The 21,715-nt window shown below is 36.8% G+C and overlaps 1 protein-coding gene across 2 annotated transcripts in view; it reads left to right on the forward strand.

The window, feature by feature from the left end:
* Window positions 1-8,516: 8,516 nt before the first annotated feature.
* The window catches only part of SAMTOR (S-adenosylmethionine sensor upstream of mTORC1), an 86,768-nt gene continuing 73,569 nt past the window's right edge, over window positions 8,517-21,715 (forward strand). Inside the window, exon 1 of one of the 2 annotated variants that reach the window (XM_060305392.1) lies at window positions 8,517-8,705. Coding sequence is in view for 1 of the 2 variants with exons in the window: in XM_030857595.2 (XP_030713455.1) it covers window positions 8,847-9,006 (160 nt within the window). In the remaining variant the exon portion in view is untranslated. Of the gene's footprint in view, window positions 8,706-8,784; window positions 9,007-21,715 lie in introns of those variants that run through there. The other variant, XM_030857595.2, reaches the window with a different exon arrangement.

A 21,715-nucleotide genomic window follows, 5' to 3' on the forward strand; every position in this document is an offset into this window, starting at 1 on the left:
TCAGAATGGCCATCATCAAAATATCTAGAAGTAATAAATGATGGAGAGGGTGTGGAGAAAAGAGAACACTCTTGCACTGCTGGTGGGAATGTCACTTGATACAGCCACTATGGAGAACAGTATGGAGGTTCCTTAAAAAACTACAAATAGAACTACCTTATGACCCAGCAATCCCACTACTGGGCATATACCCTGAGAAAACCATAATTCAAAAAGAGTCATGTACCAAAATGTTCATTGCAGCTCTATTTACAATAGCCGAGAGATGGAAACAACCTAAATTTCCATCATTGGATGAATGGATAAAGATGTGGCACATATATACAATGGAATATTACTCAGCCATAAAAAGAAATGAAATTTAGCTATTTGTAATGAGGTGGATGGACCTAGAGTCTGTCATACAGAGTGAAGTAAGTCAGAAAGAGAAAAACAAATATCATATGCTAACACATATATATGGAATCTAAGAAAAAATAATGTCATGAGGAACCTAGGGGTAAGACAGGAATAAAGACACAGACCTACTAGAGAATAGGCTTGAGGATATGGGGAGAAGGAAGGGTAAGCTGTGACAGAGCGAGAGAGTGGCATGGACATATATACAGTACCAAACGTAAAGTAGATAGTTAGTGGCAAGCAGCTGCATAGCAAAGGGAGATCAGCTCAGTGCTTTGTGACCACCTAGACGGGTGAGATAGGGAGGGTGGGAGGGAGGGAGATGCAAGAGGGAAGAGATATGGGACATATGTATATATATAACTGATTCACTTTGTTATAAAGTAGAAACTAACACACCATTGTAAAGCAATTATACTCCAATAAAGATGTAAAAAAAAAAGAATTTAAAACTTTGTCTATCGCTTTCTATTTTAAAGTTATGGACACTGTTAAGAGATATAGTCAAGAAGTATTTGATATCTCTCTTTCACTTTTATATATCTTCTCATTTAACAGATATGCTGAGTCCTTGCTATGTTTACACTAAATTTATCTAGGTAGCAAAATAAGTAAGTAGTTTGTATCAAATTTCCACTTACTTTATTTTATAAATAGTACATAAATAAGAATTCCATTGGTTTGCATCCTCTTACTAGTAACTGCTAACTTCATGAAAATATAGACAATCTCTCTTTTTTTTTTGCCACTGAAGCTACAATACCTAGCAGAATGTCTGGCATATAATAGGTGTTGAATATATTATTTTTAACAGATTTATTGAGGTACAATTAATATACAACAAAGAACATGCATTTAAAATGTACAGTGTGACAAATTTTTACATCTGTACAGACTCATAAGACTACCACCAAATTCAGGATAATAAACATATCCATTGTCCTCAAAAGTTTTCTCATGCTCCTTTGTAATCCCTCCTATCATGACTACTGATCCACTTTCTGTCACTATAGATTAGTTTGCATTTTCCAGAGTTCTATGTAAGTGAAATAATAAAGTATGGTTTGCTTTCTGTCTAGCTTCTTTTACTCAGCTTAATTATTTTGAGATTATTTTTTGTTGTGTGAATCAATAGTTTATTTCTTTTTATTGCTGACAAGTATTCTGTTGTATGGCTAAACCACAGTTTGTTTATCCATTCATCTGCTGAGGGACATTTTGGTTGTTTCATTTGGGGCTGTTACACATAAAGCTGCTGTGAACATTCATGTATGTCTTTATATAGATATGTACTTTCATTTCTCTTGGGTAAATACTTAGGAGTGGTATGGCTGGATCATATGGTAGGTGTATTTTTAGTTTTTTAAGAGTGTCAAACCATTTTCCAAAGTAGTAGCACCATTTAACATTTGCACCTGCATTGTATGAGAATTCTCCTTTCTCTATGTTCAAACCAATACTTGGTATGGCCAAACTTTTAAATTTTAGTCATTAGCACTGATGTGTAGTGGTAGCTCATTGTGATTTTAACTTGCTTGCCCCTAATGACTAACGATATTGAGCACTTTTTCACACACTTTTTGCCAACTATTTGCCCAACCCAAGGTCATAAAGATTTTCATCTAAAAGTCTTACAGTGTTAGATTTTATATTTAGGTCTGTGTTCTATTTGGAGTTAATTTTTATATATGGCATGAAGCAGGGACTGACGAACATTGTTTTGCATATGGATGTCCAATTTTTCCAGCAACCTTTGTCAAAAACACTATCCTTTCTCCACCAATAAGCTTTGCAACTTTGTGGAAAAACCAGTTGTCTATACATGTATGGGTCTATTTCTGAATGTTCTCTCCTGTTTCATTGAAGTATTTGTTTCTCTTTATGCCACTGCCACACTGTCTTGATTATTGTGGCCATATACTAAATCTTGAGATCTCCAAATTTGTTCTTTATTTTCAAAATTGTTTTGAATCTTCTGAGTTTTTTTTTTTTCCACATGAACTTTAGAATCAGCTTGTCAAGTTCTACAAAAAGGCTTGCTTGGATTTTGATTGGGATTACCCTGAATCTTTACAACAATTTAGGGAGAATCGACATTCTAACAACATTGAGTCTTCTGACCAATGGCTGAATACATTTTTAAGGGATAAAAGAAGAATTGTTGAAGTTCAGTTTTAGAATAAAGAATTTTAAGAAACTCTAGGTAAATTAGAAATATCATGTTTATTAAAATGTTATGGCGGGGAATTCTGATTTGGCTTTTCATAAAACATTCTAATTATACTTTCAAAATTTGGGGGAGATACGGTCAACTTTAGGAAATGTATTGTAATTGCTTCATTCTTTGACATATAACACCTTGTAATTTCAGAACTAATACGAGATCTTTGGAGCATGCTCTACCTTTAGAAAAAGAAAAAGAAAATAGTGATTTGGTGACAAACTATTAAAATCTAAAGGGAGACAGATGAACATTCAATAAAAGAATGTCTAGATTTAGCTTCCTGCATCCAGGCAATTTCACTTTTTCCGGTCCCTTAAAAACAAATAATACCTATCACATTCATTTGCTTTTGTAATTTTTTAACTTTTCAAAGCACTATCAGTTCACGATTTTCTTTTATTCATACAACTTTGTGAAGTAAGAATGACAAGTCGCCATCATTGACAGCTGAGGAAATTGAGGAACCCAGCAGATAACAGATCACCAAAAGTCACAGTGAGAGCTAGTGAAAACTGCTTTCAGGTCACCTAATTCTCTTCTGAGATGTTTCTTCATTAGACACTTCTGTGCAAAAAATAGAATTCACTCTAGCTGTTCGAATAGAAAAGGCATTTATTAAAGGATGTTAGGTGTCCCCCTAATCTCCAGAAGGACCAGTGAGGAAGACTTGCAGACTACCCAGCCCAGATCAACACCTAAGTCAGACCCAGTGACTAATGTGCTAGGTCAGACCTCACTACCTTTGTTTTTTGGCTTAAAGGGCAAATGTTGGACACTAGAAGACAGGACCTCGGTCACTATGATCCTAAAAGACCCACACCAGCACAGTCTCCCTCAACGAACCAAAAGGTTCCCTGTAGCTTCTGCTTCATTGTTCTGCCCTTTTCTGAACAGACAGGTCACTCCAGAGAATATGATTAGCAGAGTCCAGTCACTTATTTGAGCCTACATTCATAATGGGGGAAATTCCCCAAACATAAAAATGAAATTTAAAAAGGAGTGAATAGCCTCAACAAGGCAAGGTACATGTCACAAAGCATTCTTAAAATCATTGTGAGTCACTGAATGACAGTGGTTTGGGGGTTGACAGGGATCTTTTAAATTGCCAATATTTTCCAAATTTTAGCCATGACTCATTAGAACATCATAAAAATCAATGTAGTGTGCTCCATAGTTTTAAAAATTAAAATAGAATTGAAAATACCACTATGGATTGCACTTAGGGAAGGTAAGTACTGTCTGGTGAAACTTTTGTCCTAATTGTATATGTGTGTCTACATGTGTATATATATGTATATGTACAATATATATGTATTCATACATATGTATAATATATATTTATATTTGTATATATATAGTGTGTGTGTATATATATATATACATATATATATATATTTATTTTTTTTTTTACTTTGGGGCTTGGGTACATCCCAAGCCCCAATGTAAAATGTTTTTTACTGTGAGTCGTGGTGAATATAAAAAATTGAAAAATGCTAGTCTAATCCAATCTCTTCATTTTACATTTAAAGGAGAAAAAATAAGGCTCAGAGAAATCAAGTACCTTGCTCTGGCAGTTAGCATAAAGCTGGAATCAAGATGCAGAAAATCTCTCAGTCTTACTCTGCATTATAAGGACATCATCTATCACCTAGAAGAATACTTCCCATTTCCTATGTAGATCTTCTCCTACATTAGCCTTGTTGTGGTAATTAAATGTATTTCATAATTAGTAAATCACAAAAATATTGTAAATTTTATAGTTGCATTTGGAGTGAGGCAGTAGTTAATTGTTACCACTTGCTGTAGTTAATACTAGTCTTAACACCATTCTGCATTTTAACTCTGGAAAGACAGCTAACCTCTGTTATTTTAAAGATTTTTATGTTGGCAGTTATGTTAAGAATTGCAGGTGACACATTGTACTAGTTACTATAAACAAATTTTTAAAGAAAATAATTTTATTTTCAATAAATAGAAGGAATTTTAAAGTTGTAATCTGCCATACTGAATGAAGATATATCATTGAAAATATTTCTTTTCTTGCTAGTTCTCTGCTATGTTCGTTTCTATCAAAACATTAAATACATATTCCAAAAAAAGTTTCTGTGATTTGAAATAAAATTTGAAAAACAAAAGCTTCTCAACAGTTTCTCTAAATGTGCCCAATTAATGATACCTCTACACTTTAAAAATTTGAATTACTAGAAACAAAGTACTTAAACTTCATGGATATTTTTATATTAAGGGGTAAGAGTTATACAAATAATATATAAATATTTAAAAAAATAATATAGATTTTACTTTTCCAGTCCTCATTTTAACTGAATTTCTAAAAATTCTATTTCTAAATAGCCATGAGCCAAAGATTAAGCCAGCTTGCAATATCTCTATCTTCAATAATAAAGAGGTTCATCAAGTCTTTTTGCACTGTTGCACACCACTGTGTATTTTATAAACAGAAATTTAATATAAATACTTCTATTACACATTAAAACCTAATTGCTTTTAAGATTTTGATGATCATCACTTTTGATGATAAAGAGGGTCAAAAAATACCAATGATTAATGCTTTAGATAATCAAAGAACCCCAATTTCCATTGTGTAGGCTTCTCCCTCCTACAGGAAAACTCAATAAATGTAGCAATGAAAAGTACAACACTTTTGCAAAGTGCACCCAGAATCTTTCTATTTGCTAACTCAGTGCCACCACCCAGATTTTGATATGGATCCTACAAGTTTACTTTTCATCACCAGTTAATATGTTTTGAACTAATACTGAAAATAGAATGCACTTTATTTTTACATGTTGTCTCTTCTCGTTGCCTGTGGGAACCTGTTTTCCTTACAAAGAACATAGCTGCAAACAAAGAAGACACGGTATTTTTCTTGCCAACGATATTTTCCTATACTGAGTGGTCCTTTGACATAGGAAGCTTACTATGACATACCAAATGTGCATGGGAAAGGGTGCAAAAGTCCGTCAGGTAAGGTAAAGAATGAGGGTGAGAAATTTAGTTATCAGGGGTTTAGTGCAGTCGTTAGGAATGTTTCTTCCTCCCAGACTGTTTTGTCCCGTTCAGTGAATACTGTTTTATTCCAACATCCCTTTTCCCAAGAGCCATTTATAATAATAATGAGAAAAAATTTTTAAAGATATTTACAGTAAATGAAATTCTGTCACACATAGAGAGGGTAGGGGGAAGATGCTGATATTTTCCTGAGCATAGGATATGCTCGTTGAATATGGCACCAAACCTACTTTCTGCAGTGAATTCTTCTTACCAGCAATTGGGACAATTATTTTACTTAAATGGAAAATATTGCTACCATTCTTCTGCTACCTTAACAGCCAGAAAGCTTTTCCCAATATTGCTAATCACACTGGAGGAAGATTATAAACTCCTTTTTATACTGTGGTCTATGGCTGGTTGCCACAGCCCTCCAAAGAAAATTCAGTATTGATGTATCTCAGGACATGTTGGCCTTCTGCCCTATGTGAATTCATTCAAATTTAGAATAAAATCCAGCTGTTTAGTTTCTAATCTTGAGTTGCTTCTCGAGAAAATATGAAATCAAAAAACAAATTAAAAGTGTGAAGCTCTTCAATTTGCTTGAAAAATGACAACTAGATAGTCTTAAATAAGTTCCTTTTACTTGCTCTTATATTAGTATTTAGTGTTAAAAATTATGCCAACCAGAATAGCCAGTTAAGAAACAGCAGAAAATTCCCACATGTTTCTTAAAAATAGAGACCTTTAAAAAAAATCTCATTAATGACTTTGTAAATGGTACTACCTATAGTTGGTAAGGGTGCAATCAAATAAACACTCACAGTTACTGCTGGAGGTGACATAAACTGCTACCACTTTTCAGAAAAGACAATTTGACAATATACGTGAAAAACCTTAACATGTTTGATACTTTGATTCAGAAATTCAACTTTTAGAAACTTAGTCTAGTGAAATGTATAATTAAAGAAATGGACAAGCATTTGTGTACAAGGGTGTTCATCAAAGCATTACTTGGAATACAGAAAAACTGGAAAAAACCTAAATATACAATAGCTGGGAATTGGTTACTAAAACGATAGGCTATTCATATAATAGAATATCACACAGCCATAAGAAATATCTCATTTGAAATAAGTATGTACAAGCAAAGGAAAAAAAAAAGCACTGTTATCTTTCAATGCTGGGTTTCCAGGTGACTTTTACTTTTTTTCCACCAGCTTTATTGAGATGTAATTGACACATAATATTGTGTAAGTTTAAGGCATCCAATTGACTTGAAACTTTTATAAACTGCAAAATGATTACCACCGTAGTATTAGCTACCACCTCCATCCCATCACAGTTACCACTTCTTCTTGTGATGGAAACATTTAAGATCTACTCTCTTAGCACTTTTACTTTCTTTACTACTTTCTGTATTTTCCAGGTGTCCTTCAGTGTAATTTTTACTTTTTAAAAGGACTTTAAAATTCATGTGCTAGTAGTCGCATGGAGGGAAAAAAATTTTTTTAACTACAATTCAGTATAAATGAAATTTAATGCTCTCTTTACTATGATTATAACTTCCAAATATTTGCACCTCTTTCTGCCTCCGATAAATATTAAAATACGTAAGAGCCAAACGAGGTATGTCTTTTCAAGCTCCCTTTTTTCCCAAATGAAATCCCCCCAAATAAGACCCCCATATTCTCATGAAGCATATCCTCATTTTATTAGGCATGTCCATGTAATTTCTCCTCATAATTACAATTAGTTCTTACGAAGTTTATCTGTGTTTCATCTGCTTCTTCTCTGTGCTGGTAGGGACATAATCTTCCATCTTAAATTTCACCAGTATCTGCTTTCACTTCTTCCCTCTTGCTTCTCCTATGTTCTTGAGAGTGTATGCTACGTTCTTCAGGGTCTTCTTTATTCAGAAGGTGCCATACAAAACGGTTACATAACGCAGGCTTCATTCATATTTATAAAATTACTGATCAGATAGTTACTGCAACAATTTCCAAACAACATCATTTAACCGACAACTGCAGTGCGGTGGGTGGAGTGCGGGGGCGACAACCTAACACAATTCATTAAGGGCTCTCAGCTGGTTGACAATCTCACACTCCAGCAGTCTCTCTCTGTCTCTCTCTGTCTCTGTCTCTGTCTCTCTCTGTCTCTGTCTCTGTCTCTCTCTCGCAGCGTTCCACCTTTCTGGGGCAGAAGTCAGTAACCATATTCTCCATGAGCTTCCCATGAGAAGATGTAAGGGGAGGGAGGTAGAACTAACCTACCAAATAAAAGGCAGGAGGTCACCCAACCCAACTTTAAAAGCGCTCAGAGCTCTGACGCAAATTAGACCAACGCAGGCTTTCTCTGATACCCGGGCCACCACGAAACTTCTTGAAGTCATCTGTTGTGGATTCCCCATCTTTCCTTTCCCCTCTTCCATCTTATATTGTTTTTATTGCCCCTCTCTTCTCCCCAAGTTCTGTGCTTTTCGCCCAGCACTTGCACTACAGGCATTAACCATTGTTGGCCCGTGAATTAAGCCAGTACTTGGCAGCCATACCTCTCTTGAGCCCACCAAAGCATCCATGCCTGGGTTCCTTAAAGTCTAAAATTCTAGTGCTGCCAAGTCACCTCTAAAGCGCTTCTCAGGGCTACACAGCTAAAGGGAACCTACAACCGACAAGGTGCAGCGGGGGCTCAGGTAGAGGACCCTGGCTGCAACACACCAGAATATAACTCGCAAAAGGGGGAATAGCTAGAAGACGAAAGAGCGCTAGGCGGTAGAAAGATGCCCAACCTAAGCAAGCTCAGACGCGCAAGCGCGTGGCTCACGGCGCGTCTCCGTGGCCTCACCACAGCGCCTGCGCACAGGATCCCCGGAGCGGCGGGGAGAGGAGAGGAGCAGTCGGGTCTGGCGCTCCTACCGCCTCGGCAACTCCAGCCTGCTAACTCCGCCTCCTTCAGCTGCTCGCCTTCCCAAACAAGCGGGTGCGTCCCTGGCGCTCTCCGTCCATTGGCCGTTGGCCTTTTCCGTTTCCGCCCAGCCCTCCAGAGTCCACCAATCAGCTTGTGCGTTTGGGTAAGTGGCCACCTCCTAGGCCGTCGCTCCAGGTTCTCTGTCTCCTCCCGCTGCTGCCTCCGCTGCTGCCTCCTCCTTCCCCACCTCCTCCGTCAGGCGGGCGGCTGCGGGGGCCCGAGGGGCGGCGGCGGCGGCAGCGATATGGAGCCGGGGGCCGGCGGCCGAAGCGCTGCTCGCGGGCACGGGGCCAGGCCCCCGAGCATTCCGCCGCCCAGGGAGCAGGAGCGGAAGCTGGAGCAGGAGAAGCTCTCCGGGGTGGTAAAGAGCGTCCACCGGCGGCTCCGCAAGAAGTACCGGGAAGGTAAACAGCGAGCTGAGCGGGGGGAAGGGGAGGCCTCGTCGCCCCCAGCCCCTTGTCAACCGCTCCCCTCCCCCCAAGGGGCCACCATTACAACCTGAAGGAGCTGCACGTCAGCCCCTGCTAGGGCCGCTCTCTCAGGTCCGGACGCCCCCTTCTCGGTCGAGTACGCGGTCGGCGTCAGGCGTGCTCCTCCCGCCCCCTTTTCTTCGAGGGCCCTTCAGGAGAGTTCCAGGCCTGTGGAGGAGCCGAGTGCCCACCTCCCCCATCCCCTGTCCCCAGCCGGGGTGCTGAGATTGTTGTCACCACACACACAAGCACGTAAATCCTCTCACAGGAGGCGGAGGTCGCTCGCTGCGAGAGACATGAAGCTAAAACACGAAGGCAGGTAGAATCCATTCGAGAAAGACGAACTGAAAGAAGCCCGAGTTACCCTTCGCTGCCTCGCGCCTGATGAGCCTGTTTGATTTGCTGCCCCGTCAGACCCCCTTCCTAGTACCTAATTCCTGCGGCTTTAGCCTGGGCCGGAGCTTCCTTGCATTGGCTTCCAGGGCTGCGAAGTCAGCAGGCCTTAGAGCTGACTAGACTTCACCTTGTTAAAAGGGGGAGGGGTTCCATCCTTGCTTCCCCCCCCCCATTCTTCAAATGCTGCATCTTAGGGTTTATTTAGGCGGGAGAGGAAGAGATCTGGGGCAGGTTCTCAAAATACTGTTTAGATTTGACTAATCCGTAACTACCAAGCCGCCTAAGGATACAGACCCTGGTGAAGCCGGCCGTCGCTGGGAACCCCTCTTATGGAAGGTCTTGAGCAAAGGAAGAAGCCATAGTAGCTTTTGCTTGGGCCTGAGGAAGGTTTATAGTTGGGATCTACAGTTATCCTTGGTATTTTAAAATATAGGCTTTTTTACAGAGCTATTTTATAAGAAACTAACAGTGAAAATTCTCAGTTTTTTCATGCGCTCAGGAGACATTTCTTCTAAAGATCAAAACGAGGGATAACTTTCTTCTGTCTTTAGCTTAATTGCAAACAAAAGTCGGCAGTCTTATACTTAGTTAAGTTAGGATTAGAAGCAAAATTATGACAGTGAAGGAACAGATAGGTAAGATCATGTTACTTTCGAGTTACAAACACTTTTCAATTACTCTGGAAGATAAAAACTAAGTGTCTTTTGTTCTCTTGAGTGTAGGTGATGTGTTTCATTTTTCAAACTTTAAGAGTTTTTTCCCCTTGGCAACTCAAGCCTCAGTTTTTTAATAGCTGCTTAAATAGTCCTCCTCAAAGCTAGCCTATAGTTATTGTTTAATAGGTAGCAATAGAAAGAGACTTATCGGGCATACTGAGATGTTAAAATTTGTTTTTTAAAAGAATGCTTTAAACCCCAACCCACAATTTATTCAATAAAATGAGTAGTTACCATAGCAATCGTTGCATCATTCTTGATATTCAGAGAGTGCACTTACATAATGGCATTCAGTGTAGGTTCTTGTGTTGTTTGGAGAAATGAGCAAATAAAACGGACACACTTTAATTTATCATGCTATTTTGCATAAACTTAAGCAAGTACATCTTTTTAAAGAAAAATGGGTAGCATATAATTCAGTTTCCATTTTTACCTTTATAATTATTATTCATTATTAACTTATTCATAAATGAATATATTCCACTTAATATACTACTAATGTGTCATCATGTGTTCAAGAGCTGTTTATATTTTCTTAGTTCTCACATGTTGAAACATGTCTTTAAGCCTGAATATTAACCAAGGGAACACTTGTTTATAATGAGAATTAGTATTTGGAAGTTACGAGAGCTAGAACAGATACATGTAGTACATAAGTGAATGATCTAGTGTGCTTTAGGGCAGGTAAAGTCCTGGCAGTTTGTAAACATGAATGAGACTGTTCTTTAGGTGTTTTAATGCCCTGAATTCCACCAGTGATCTAGACTTCTCTAGGCTTTACTCTAATGATATACAAAGCCCCATCAGTGAATTAGCAAAGTAAAAGATCCTAAAGAGTCTGCCCTTTCTACCTTTATTTCTGACCTGTAGGTCAAATCTTAGTTGTGATTTGACAAAAATCCATGAAAAGGCCATCTGTGAAAAAGTCTGATTATGCACATAATAATACCAAAGAAGTAATTTTTAGTGCTTTCCTTTGAGGTCTTAGTATCATTATCATATCATTTGCAAAGTCATCTCTGGTTATAAAATAATAATATAAATGGTGCTTAGGTTCTAGGTCAGGTTACAAAGGCCTGTTTGATCAGTAACATGCCTGCACTGTAACACCAATAACTATGGAAACTTTACTCCTTTTATAACAATATTCCTATCAGAAAATGCAGTGAAAATTCCAGCTTAGAATCTTGGAATGTTAAACTAGAAGGAACTTTAGCATTTATCAGTGATTCCCAAACATGGATAAACAATAGACTTATATGGGTGCCTTTTAGAAAATTACTTCATTCCACCTCAGATGTACAGTTTCAGAATCCCTATCAGTGGTGCTTGGAAATTGGTCAGCCAGATTTTGGACTGGTAATCTAAACTACTTCCTTTTTACACATGAGTGAGCTGAGTCCTAAAAATAGTAAAATAACTTGCTTGAAGTTTGGATAGTTTATCATTAGCACAGAACGTATTTTATGGGAATAATGTGTTTTTCTTTCCAATTCAAAGCCTAATGGTGTCTCCAAATGTTGGAGTGGTAGGGAAAATGGGAAGCAGGACGTAGCCCTAGAATTTGTGTTGGGTAAGAGGATGTAAACTGACAGGGATGGGGCAATCCATGGGATAGGTATGGTTCGCTGAGTTAGGGCTATGTGAGATGTGGGTTTCTTAAGGAGTTTTGGCAAAGAAGGAAATAAGTTGGGGTAGAATAAAGAAGGAGGCAAAACATTCACTGGATAGTAAAGACAGGAGTGAGACCTGGATAATGAGTGTAGGGTTGGATAATATAGTTTTCCCTTTCCTTATCTCTGGTAGTGGAATTGAACATGAAGCAGGAATAAGATTGAAAATAAGATTTTTCTGATGTGGTAGAAAAAGGTTTTTCTCCATCCTTCCCAGTCCATTTGTCCAAACTGATGCTTGTTGTGGCAGTGAGCAGGCTTGGGGTAGGGGGTAGTGGATAGGATTGTAAAGACTAGCAGGTAAGTTTACTGTACTCTTTTACCACTTTTCCCCTCTCTGCTCCATTTTACTGCCTGTCCTGTGTCACCACTTAGAGATCCTTTCTCTATTTGTATAAGAGTAAAGTGAGAACTGGAGATAAACGTCAGTGTTCCAGGCAGTGCTGATATCTGAAGTAGTTACCAAAAGGAAATGGTAGGGAAATGTTTAGCAATGGTGATGAGAAGGGGTGTTTCTGGTGTCAGCCATTTATAGATAAGGGACAGTCTTTTAGACTGAGTTTATATAAATGGAAATATGCTTGCAGATGTAGGTGTTTTCTTTGCTATACAGAATTTTCAAAATAATGGCCTTGATATAAGCCAAAAATATTTAAAAATATATCATAGGATTGGAGACAGCTTTTAAATAAGAAACAGCTAGTTTTTCTTTCCAAACAGGGAGTTTGGAACAGGGAGGCATTGTTTAATCAAATCTGCCTGATAAGTACATATCCAATTGAGAACTGAAGTAGAGCCGTGTGTATTTTCAGTTGACTTTGTATGATTTTTTCCATAATCCTAGTCACATAATCTTATTCCTGTAATGATTGTTATTATGTTTGGCATCTCTTTTTAAATTGAAAGTATCCGTGTAAAAACTACAAGAAAATGTAAAGGCTACAGCTGTTAGGAATAAAAGTATGATCCCCATTCCTTAGTTTTGATTTTTTAACTTATCTTGTGAATGTCTTTACTTTAGCAATTTTCATCAACTTAATTAAGTCTCTGAATTTACTTATTCTGTATGCCAAAACAGGTTAAACAAGTTTGTCACATATACCCGTGTAGGTTATCAATCAGACAAAAATAAAAATGCACGTTACCCTGTTAACAGTGATATTCTCAAAGTCATGGTTTAATGGGAGATCTTTATTATACTTTTCTACATTAAAAAAAATCAATCTTATTAGTAGCAATGATAATATTATAAAAGTGGTTAGAGTACGTAAGACAGATTACTGATACTGAAACAGAAAAGGAGAACACAGAGTAGGTTGGTTCTGTAGAGTAAGTCTGGAAAACATTGTTACAAAGGTTAACAGCTGTGAGCATCATTTTAAGAGTCAACTACTAAATAGCCTAGTTTAGATGTTTACTTCTTATTGATTATTGAAATTATTCTTCCTTGTTTGAGACAAAGGGTGAGCTAGAATAGCAGTTTAGGATAAGCTGAAAAATACATTTGTGATTGAGTTTTCTTTAGCATACATCTAAAATGAGAATTGTAGGGGGGAAGGAAAAAAACATTTGAATTAGAAATAATTTTAAACTAAAACCAAAAGGTCTAAAAATGAAAGAATAAATGTATCGTCAGAGTTTTTCCTGAAACAAAGTTTTGAAATTGTTTTTAAAATTAGGATAACAGACTATGTGGGTTTTTTTTTTTTTTTTTTTTTTTTTTTTTGCGTTACGCGGGCCTCTCACTGTTGTGGCCTCTCCCGTTGCGGAGCACAGGCTCCGGACGCGCAGGCTCAGCGGCCATGGCTCACGGGCCCAGCCGCGCCGCGGCATGTGGGATCTTCCCGGACCGGGGCACGAAGCCGTGTCCCCTGCATCCGCAGGCGGACTCTCAACCACTGTGCCACCAGGGAAGCCCAGACTATGTGTTTTTAACTGAAATTTTCTAATTTTTTTTTCCTTTGGTGGCTTTCAAAACTGTTTCAAAATACTGACCAACTCGATGACCCCAAGGCACTTTTCACAGGTTCTCCTTGTTTCACTTTTTTTTTTCTTGCGGTACGCGAGCCTCTCACTGTTGTGGCCTCTCCCACTGCGGAGCACAGGCTTTGGACGCGCAGGCCCAGCGGCCATGGCTCACGGACTCAGCCGCTCCGCAGCTGGGGCACGAACCCGCGTCCCCTGCATCGGCAGGCGGACTCTCAACCACTGCGCCACCAGGGAAGCCCTTTTTTACTTTTTTATCAAGTGAAGTTTTACTCTTTTTTCTTTACATGGTCTTTTCTGATTCTGATATAGAATCTGAAAATGCTGGGTTTTTTGGTAGAATCTTTGCTCAATCAACAAAATAAGGTGAAAAGTGTCCACAGAAATGCTTGTTAACTTGGCCCTAGGAGAGTTTGAACTGCCATTCTAGCAGGGGGAACAAAAATGAAAAGAGTTTAATAATTAGTAACACTAAAAGATAAAGGGAACATTGATAAACAGCTCAGTGAGGTACACATAGTATATTAACTATTTGATTTCTAGTCATCTTTGTATCTTTTTAGGAATTTTTTGTATTTAAAAAGGTACGGTAAAACTAAAAAGTATTGGTATAGATCCTTTGATTGTTTTGTGGGAAAAAATATAACAACAAATGCAGTGGATATTAGCCTTGATTCCACATCAGTATCATCTCTGGAACTTTGTGGAACACAGGCATCTGTATTATTTAAAAGCTCCATAGATTATACAGTGGACAAAAGGTTGAGGAACACCTAGCTAAAGTACTCTAGATTGGAGTAGGAAGGAATCTAGAAGAAAGCAGATCAGCTAGGAGACTCTTACACTAATCTATTTTTTAAAGGTGAATAATAGCATAAATAACAGTAGTGATCATGAAAATAGAGAAAGGTAAGTCAAATAGTCAAACATAAGTCGAAGTCAAAGTGAGCAGTTTTAATGAAGGTAAAGGGGAAAAGAGTCATTGATGATGCCAAGATTTCTTGCCTGGAAAAATATAAATAGCCATTTCCATCCAGTTTGGAAATGTCTGTGTTGAGGTGGGAGCAGGGAGAAAGGAGTAGACAGGCAGGTTGGCTCGTCATAGGGATAGTGGTAATGATTTAGTTTGGAATGTATCCCTTGGAAGTGAAGGATTGGAAGCTCTCTCTTGAAGTTGTAGCTTTGAGGGCAGATGAATGACCCAATGGAGTGATGGTAATGTATAACTGAGGACAGATCCTTGGAAGATACCAGTAGTGTCCAGTTTTACGTAAGTACTGCCCATTCTACCGTATGCTCCCATGGCACAATTGCCTTGCTTTTATCATAGTTATCACTTATCAGTTCACTTGTCTTTCTCACTGAATTTACTTACTTGAGTAGGACTCTGCCTTTTATCTTTGTATCCCTAGTACCTAGCACCTTGCCTTGTAGATTTAAGGCACACACACACAAAAGAAAGAAGCTGATATACATATTTCCTTATAGTTTGAGTCTAATCTTTTTGTATTCATAACTTTAAAATTTTAACTTTGGATACAAATTTTTTGTAATGAATTTATTGTCATATCTTTTAAAGTGAGTATATTAGATTAATTTAACCTTTTGAAAATGGTCCAAATTATCATTATTAGTATCATTCCATTTTTTTATTAAAAAAACTGTAAATAGTGGCAAATATAGATTAAAAAAATTTTTGTTCTCAGAAAATGAGAACTAATAAGGATATAGTGTGTGGTATAATGTGTCTCTGTGTGTGTTGGTATAAGAAGGTGATAATTTTGTGTATGTGTATATATATTATATCCTCTAATTTCACACACAAAATTTTGCAACCCCAATATCAATTGCCTAAATTTTGGAGGTGAAATTTGTACTTGTTGTAAAATCCAAACATCTGAGAACCACTGATCTAAACTGTACTAATTTATTGTGCTTTAAGTGTAGGTATATTGATGCTCATTGCAAGGGTTATTTTAGAACCCCATGCCTTTAGAGGGACATCTGAGTATCCCCTATTCTCATTTATACAGAAATTGCTCTACTTATATAGAAATTCCTATTCCCATTTATATAAAAATTTAAGTCCCAGAAGTTTCTCCATAAGTCCTTTGCTTACACTAAACAAGAGATCTGTGTGGTGGTACACATTTCGGTAAAGTTGTTTCACAGGGGAATAACAGATACTGATGCCATTATTTCTAACTTCTTGATTTTTTCCATCTCTTGTACAGGATGTGTTCAAAGTTTTACATTTCAATTAACTTTTTTATCATAAATATGTTTATAGTAAGAGAGTGCTCCATGCACAGAAGATGCACCATGGGCCAAACTGTGTTTATAAATGTGAACTTTAATCTATGCAGTGTTTTGTTTTTTAATTAAATTTTTGACTCTTCAGTTTGCCCCAGGTCTCAATTGCTCTGTGTATTATTTCACCAGACTTTTGAGTTTACAGTCTTGCCATAGGCCCATGGCTTTAAGCCATGGCTGCACAGTGGATTCATTTGGGGAGCAGTGAAATAAATGGCCAATTCCCACCTCAGACCAATTAAATGAAACTTCTAGGGGATTCCAGTGTGCAGCCAGAGTTGAAATCACTGCCAGAAATCTAACAAATAATGCAGTTGCAGAGAGAAAATAACTGCGTTTGACTGACAAAAGACCATTTGTTTGTGGCTAGTAGAGTCAGTGTACTTTGCTTTAGTGCAAAGCTTTGTTCATATCCATGAAAGTTTATAAATTAAAAACTCATAAAGAGAGGCAAGGTGGTATAGCGGTTATGAGCATGGACTTAGGCACTTGACTGCCAGGTTTGATGTGTACCCTTGAGAAAGTTACTTAATCTCTCTATACTTCAATTTCCTTATCTGTAAAGTAAAATATCTGCCTCAATGGGTTGGTATTAGAATTAAATGAATTAATATTTGTAAAGTACTTAAAACAGTATCTGGCACATAGGAAGCATTACTTGTGTTAAATACGTAATTTTAAAAATTAAAGGTGTATCTGTAGCTACCACCTGGATGCATTAAGGGCATTGAAGATTGAATGGTTTCTGGAATTTGTATCTAGACTATTCTATAGTGTCTTTCTTCTTCAGTACTAGGATTGCTGTAGTGTTTTTTCTTTTCTTTTTTTTCTTGACCCATTTGCTTTTTGTATTTCTAACTTTTTATGTGAAAGGTCCAACCTTTTTAGCACATTAGAATACTGAGTTTTTCCCCTTATCAGAGAAATGACTAGTCGCAACACGTTAGGTGTAAGATGCAGGTTTTCAGGTGGTTCATTTGTTTGATTCTCAGGAGCTGCTTCAACACCAAACATCTTGGATGTTTTTATCCCACCTTTATGTGTGTCACTATATCAGATGCTCAAGAATACTGAGAAAGCTGGTCTGTGTGTGGTTTAACTATGTTCGTGAGACAATCTTGTCCTGATCACTTTGTTTTAATGTCTTGGAATGGCTGCTGAACTTGTTTCCACTTGGTCATGAGTTTCTCTGCTTACTTCATATTAGAGAAAATGACCTTTAAATGTTCTTTGAACTTGAATTTGGTAAACTGGTCATCTATTTGGTAATATACCTAAGTAAAAGTGAAAATTTTCTGAATTTCTAAAAGTTTAAGACTTGTTTGTGATACTCAAGGTAACTCCTTGTTTTTGTTTTCAGAGTATTTGATGACCCTCAAATTTAATGAAATACAGTTTTTATTTTGTAACTTTTGCTGTGTTCACAGCACGTCATATTTTAAAATGAAATTTATTGAGGTACAATTTATATACAATAAACTACACACAGTTAAAGTATATAATTCACTGGGTTTGACAGATGTATACACCCTATATTCTTTTAGCACAATCAAGACACAGAACATTTCTGTTGCCCCCCAAATTTCCTCGTGCTCCTTTGCAGTCATTCTCTCACTCTACTCTTGGTCCCACTGATCTCTTGTCCCTGTAGATTTGTTTTCATATTTTAGAATTTTATATACATGGAATCATGTGATAGCGTCTCCATTGCATTGTACGCCACTCAAGGACCACAATAGTGCAATGTTAATCTTTGGTATTGTGACTCACAAGGCTAAACTGACAAGAATGACATGCTATTCTTATCTTAAATTGGCCTCAGATTTACACTTGCTAAATGTCTTACCTTCTGTGCTTTATATTCTGTCTTTTTATACTGAGAATTAGAATAGAGTTATTGAAAAAATAATATTATTTCTAATGTACTTCTAAACATCAAATGGTCCCAGCATGAAAAAATGCATGAACCTTAGCACCTCTTATTCATTTTATTCATTTATAAGTAATTTTTTATCTATGTAATGTGTTACCAATAATTTCTTCTTAACCTTATAGATTTTCCAAAAAGACCCATGTACTATAATCGAAGAATTTAATAGATGTGATTGTGTTTCCACTTGCAAGTTTGGTTTTTTTTTTTTTTTTTGACAATAATGTGAAGTGAAAAAAAATGATAAGTTAGCTTAAAACAGTGGAGAGATTCTCCAGAAAATTGACTTTGAACCTATTGGTTTCCTAAACGTCTCGTAACTAATATTTTGAGAACACTGTTTGAAGTATTCAAATTTTACTGCTTATTCATCACTATTATCTATTGACAGTTATGAACTGTAATTTGAATTTTACTCTAGCAACTATTTAATTTGTAATTTTTGGTGTTTCTTATAATTTTTTTTTTTTGTTTGCCGTACGCGGGCCTCCCACTGTTGTGGCCTCTCCCGTTGCGGAGCACAGGCTCCAGACGCACAGGCTCAGCGGCCATGGCTCACAGGCCCAGCTGCTCCGCGGCATGTGGGATCCTCCCGGACCGGGGCACGAACCCGTGTTCCCTGCATCGGCAGGTGGACTCTCAACCACTGCGCCACCAGAGAAGCCCTTCTTATAATTTTTGAGCACGGTGAAAATTTAAATATTTTCTCCCCCATTAATGGGGTACCATGATTAACTTCTATAGCTTATATAAGTTATAAATCAAAAGTAGTCTTTGCCTTTCAATTTATACTTTCTAATGGGAAAAATCACACCTGGTTTTAATAGAAAACTCTTTATATAAACAAGTGACAGAGTACTATAAGGATGGCAACTGCATATGGGGGGAATTGTAAGATGATCAAATGGGAGGCAGGTAAATCTTCTTGAAGAACATGGGAATTCAGTTATGTTTTGAAGGCATGAGAGAGGTTAATTCAAAAAGGAAGAATAGTATCCATTCTAAAGAGTATCCATTCTAAAGAGACAGTTTAGAGATTCCATTGGTTCACCTGAGTTTGGACCTGTAATACAGCTGTTCTTGAGCAACAATAAATAACTCCTTAACTTATTATACTTGGTTCTTACAAAGACACCTGCAGTCAAAGTAATAATATCTTAAACTAATCACAAAATTCTTAAAAATGGAACTTTTTTTTTTAACAGCTCTATGACATATTTATTTTATAACTGGAAGTTTGTACCTTTTGACCCCCTTCACCTATTTTGCCCACTCCCCTACCCTCTGCCTTTGGCAACTACCAGTCTGTTCTCTGTATCTATGAGCTTGCTTGGTTTTTTTTTTCCTTCTTAGATTCCATAGAACTTTGTCTTTTTAATCAACTAATGAATGTGCTATTTTTTCCTAGTTATTGTCTTTTCATAGGAAGTAACTTATATTTATTCTTTAGTTGTTGCATATGTTTGTGAAGGTGAGTTTAGTCAATAATTATGGTATTATTCCTGACAGTAGGACCAAGCTTCAGAATAATTTGGTTCATCCGATTTCCATACTGAATTTGGTTTGGCAACTTTAAGTTGGCATCACTTGTGTTTTGAATTATTAATTAATTTTTTAATTAGTGTTTTTAAAAATTTAAATGTAAAGAGAATATAATGAATAGAAGCCATGTTAATGTGAACTTCATTCTAGAATTTTATGAGAATCAGGTGACTTTATCTTTAAGACCTGGCAGAGCTTTAAGTTGATCTTAAAATGATGTATTTGAACAAATGAATACTGATTCCTTCTCTAGATTTATTATTTTAGTCTGACTATAAAATGTTTATTAACTATTAATTTCAAGTTAGGCTGCAGGACATATATATATTTAATTGTGCTTTCTAAATATAATTTTTTAATTGCCCAGACTTCTCTGTGTTAGGGCAAATTCGAATGTATGCATTAATTAGAGATTTTCCTCTCCTTCTCTCCATTTCCTTCTCTTCACTTCGCCCCTCCCCCCTTTTCTCTCTCTCTGTCTCTCTTTTTAACTAAGATACATTCATATTTTTATAGGATGCCTGTAAGAAATAAGTAAGGAAATAGATTATTAATCACAATGATTTTGAGTCATCACAAATACCAATATATAAAAATCATTATAAAGCTAATTATTAATTCATTGAGACCTCTGATTGATTGAATTTTAATACTTAAGCATTTCTTGTTCTGTTGAGTAGATCTTTGATGCAGACCTCAGGAAGTTCTTAGTTCTTAATTTACCTTTCGATAATGAATAAGTATTTCCTTTTAAATAAGACAGTCTTTTAAATATTGGTTGACGTAATAACTAAAAGATAACAACAACCAAAAAATCCTCAGAATTGAGTTTTAACATATTTTTTTGCATATGCAGTTTGACCAAGTTAGCAGCAGAGTTTTGAATTTGTATACTGGGCACTGGTGAACTTTAACTTTTTTTGACTTCTGGAACCCAAATCATAAATTATTTTGAAAATACAGTGATTAAAAGGTAAATAGCACTATTTTGAATACAGTAAAAACAAATAATGGGCTATTATGAAAAATACTGAATTTTCCCATTCTGTTTTCAATAAATTTATTTATTTTAAAAATAACCTTTCAAGGGTATTCTGGAAAGTGGAATTTCTGAAGGCTAACTATATTTTTTGTTCAACTTTGTAACCACCAGACATATAACATAGTGTATACCTAGTAGTTGGGGTTTGATACTTTTTGTTGAATAAATACATGATTTAAAAGTTCTGGGTCCAGAATGGCTTACATGGACCATAGTGAATATGTCAGGTTCATATCTCTATTAGAGCAGATACCACATTTTAATACATCTTCTCCCCTTCCTTTGATGCCAGTGCTTGCTCGTTAGCTTTATTATTCTCTATAGTGTTTGACCTAGAGTATTTTCCCAGCAAATCTGTTGAAGGAATGAAAAGTATGTACAATTGCATTAGTTTCAATTATATATTAAGTGTACTGACTTTATTAATCACGTTAATCTCAGTATCAGCATATTTAGAGAGTCTGGAGACTCTTAAATGTTAGTGAAAACATTAAATAGAAGTTTACAATCAGTTTGATAGGCTTACAGACAAAATGTGAATCCTTCCTCAAAACTTTAGTAGAGCAGATAGTAAGCCTTAAAACTACATAAAAAATTGAAGTATTTAAAGAGAATTTTGAGTGTGAGAAACTAGAGGTCATCTAAAAAGCTGAAGGGCAATAGGTTTCCACATATATATAAACTCGTCTTTGTATCTCATAACTAGTAGAATAATTCTAGGGTATATTGAGTTTCACAGTATACGATGTTATAGTAAGGACTCTGAGAATTTATAGTAGATGCCTTTGGCGGCTCACAGCATACCATTGGTCCTTGGGTGTGGTGGACAAACACTGTGAGCTCAGAGGCACTTGACCCCGACGGAGTCCCATTTTAAATGTGTGTTGCTTTCTTTTCTATTTTTCACCTTTTTCCAACACTGATGGAGCCCACTGAGGGAATCCCCTTTTTCAGTGCCTAAGTGTAGACTTAGAGGTACAGGTTGTTAACAACCCTCAGTTAATGGGGGATAGTAACTGATAGATAAATGCTCCAGCCTCCCATC

This window comes from Globicephala melas, chromosome 9 (genome assembly GCF_963455315.2).
Source record: "Globicephala melas chromosome 9, mGloMel1.2, whole genome shotgun sequence".
NCBI lineage: Eukaryota > Metazoa > Chordata > Mammalia > Artiodactyla > Delphinidae > Globicephala > Globicephala melas.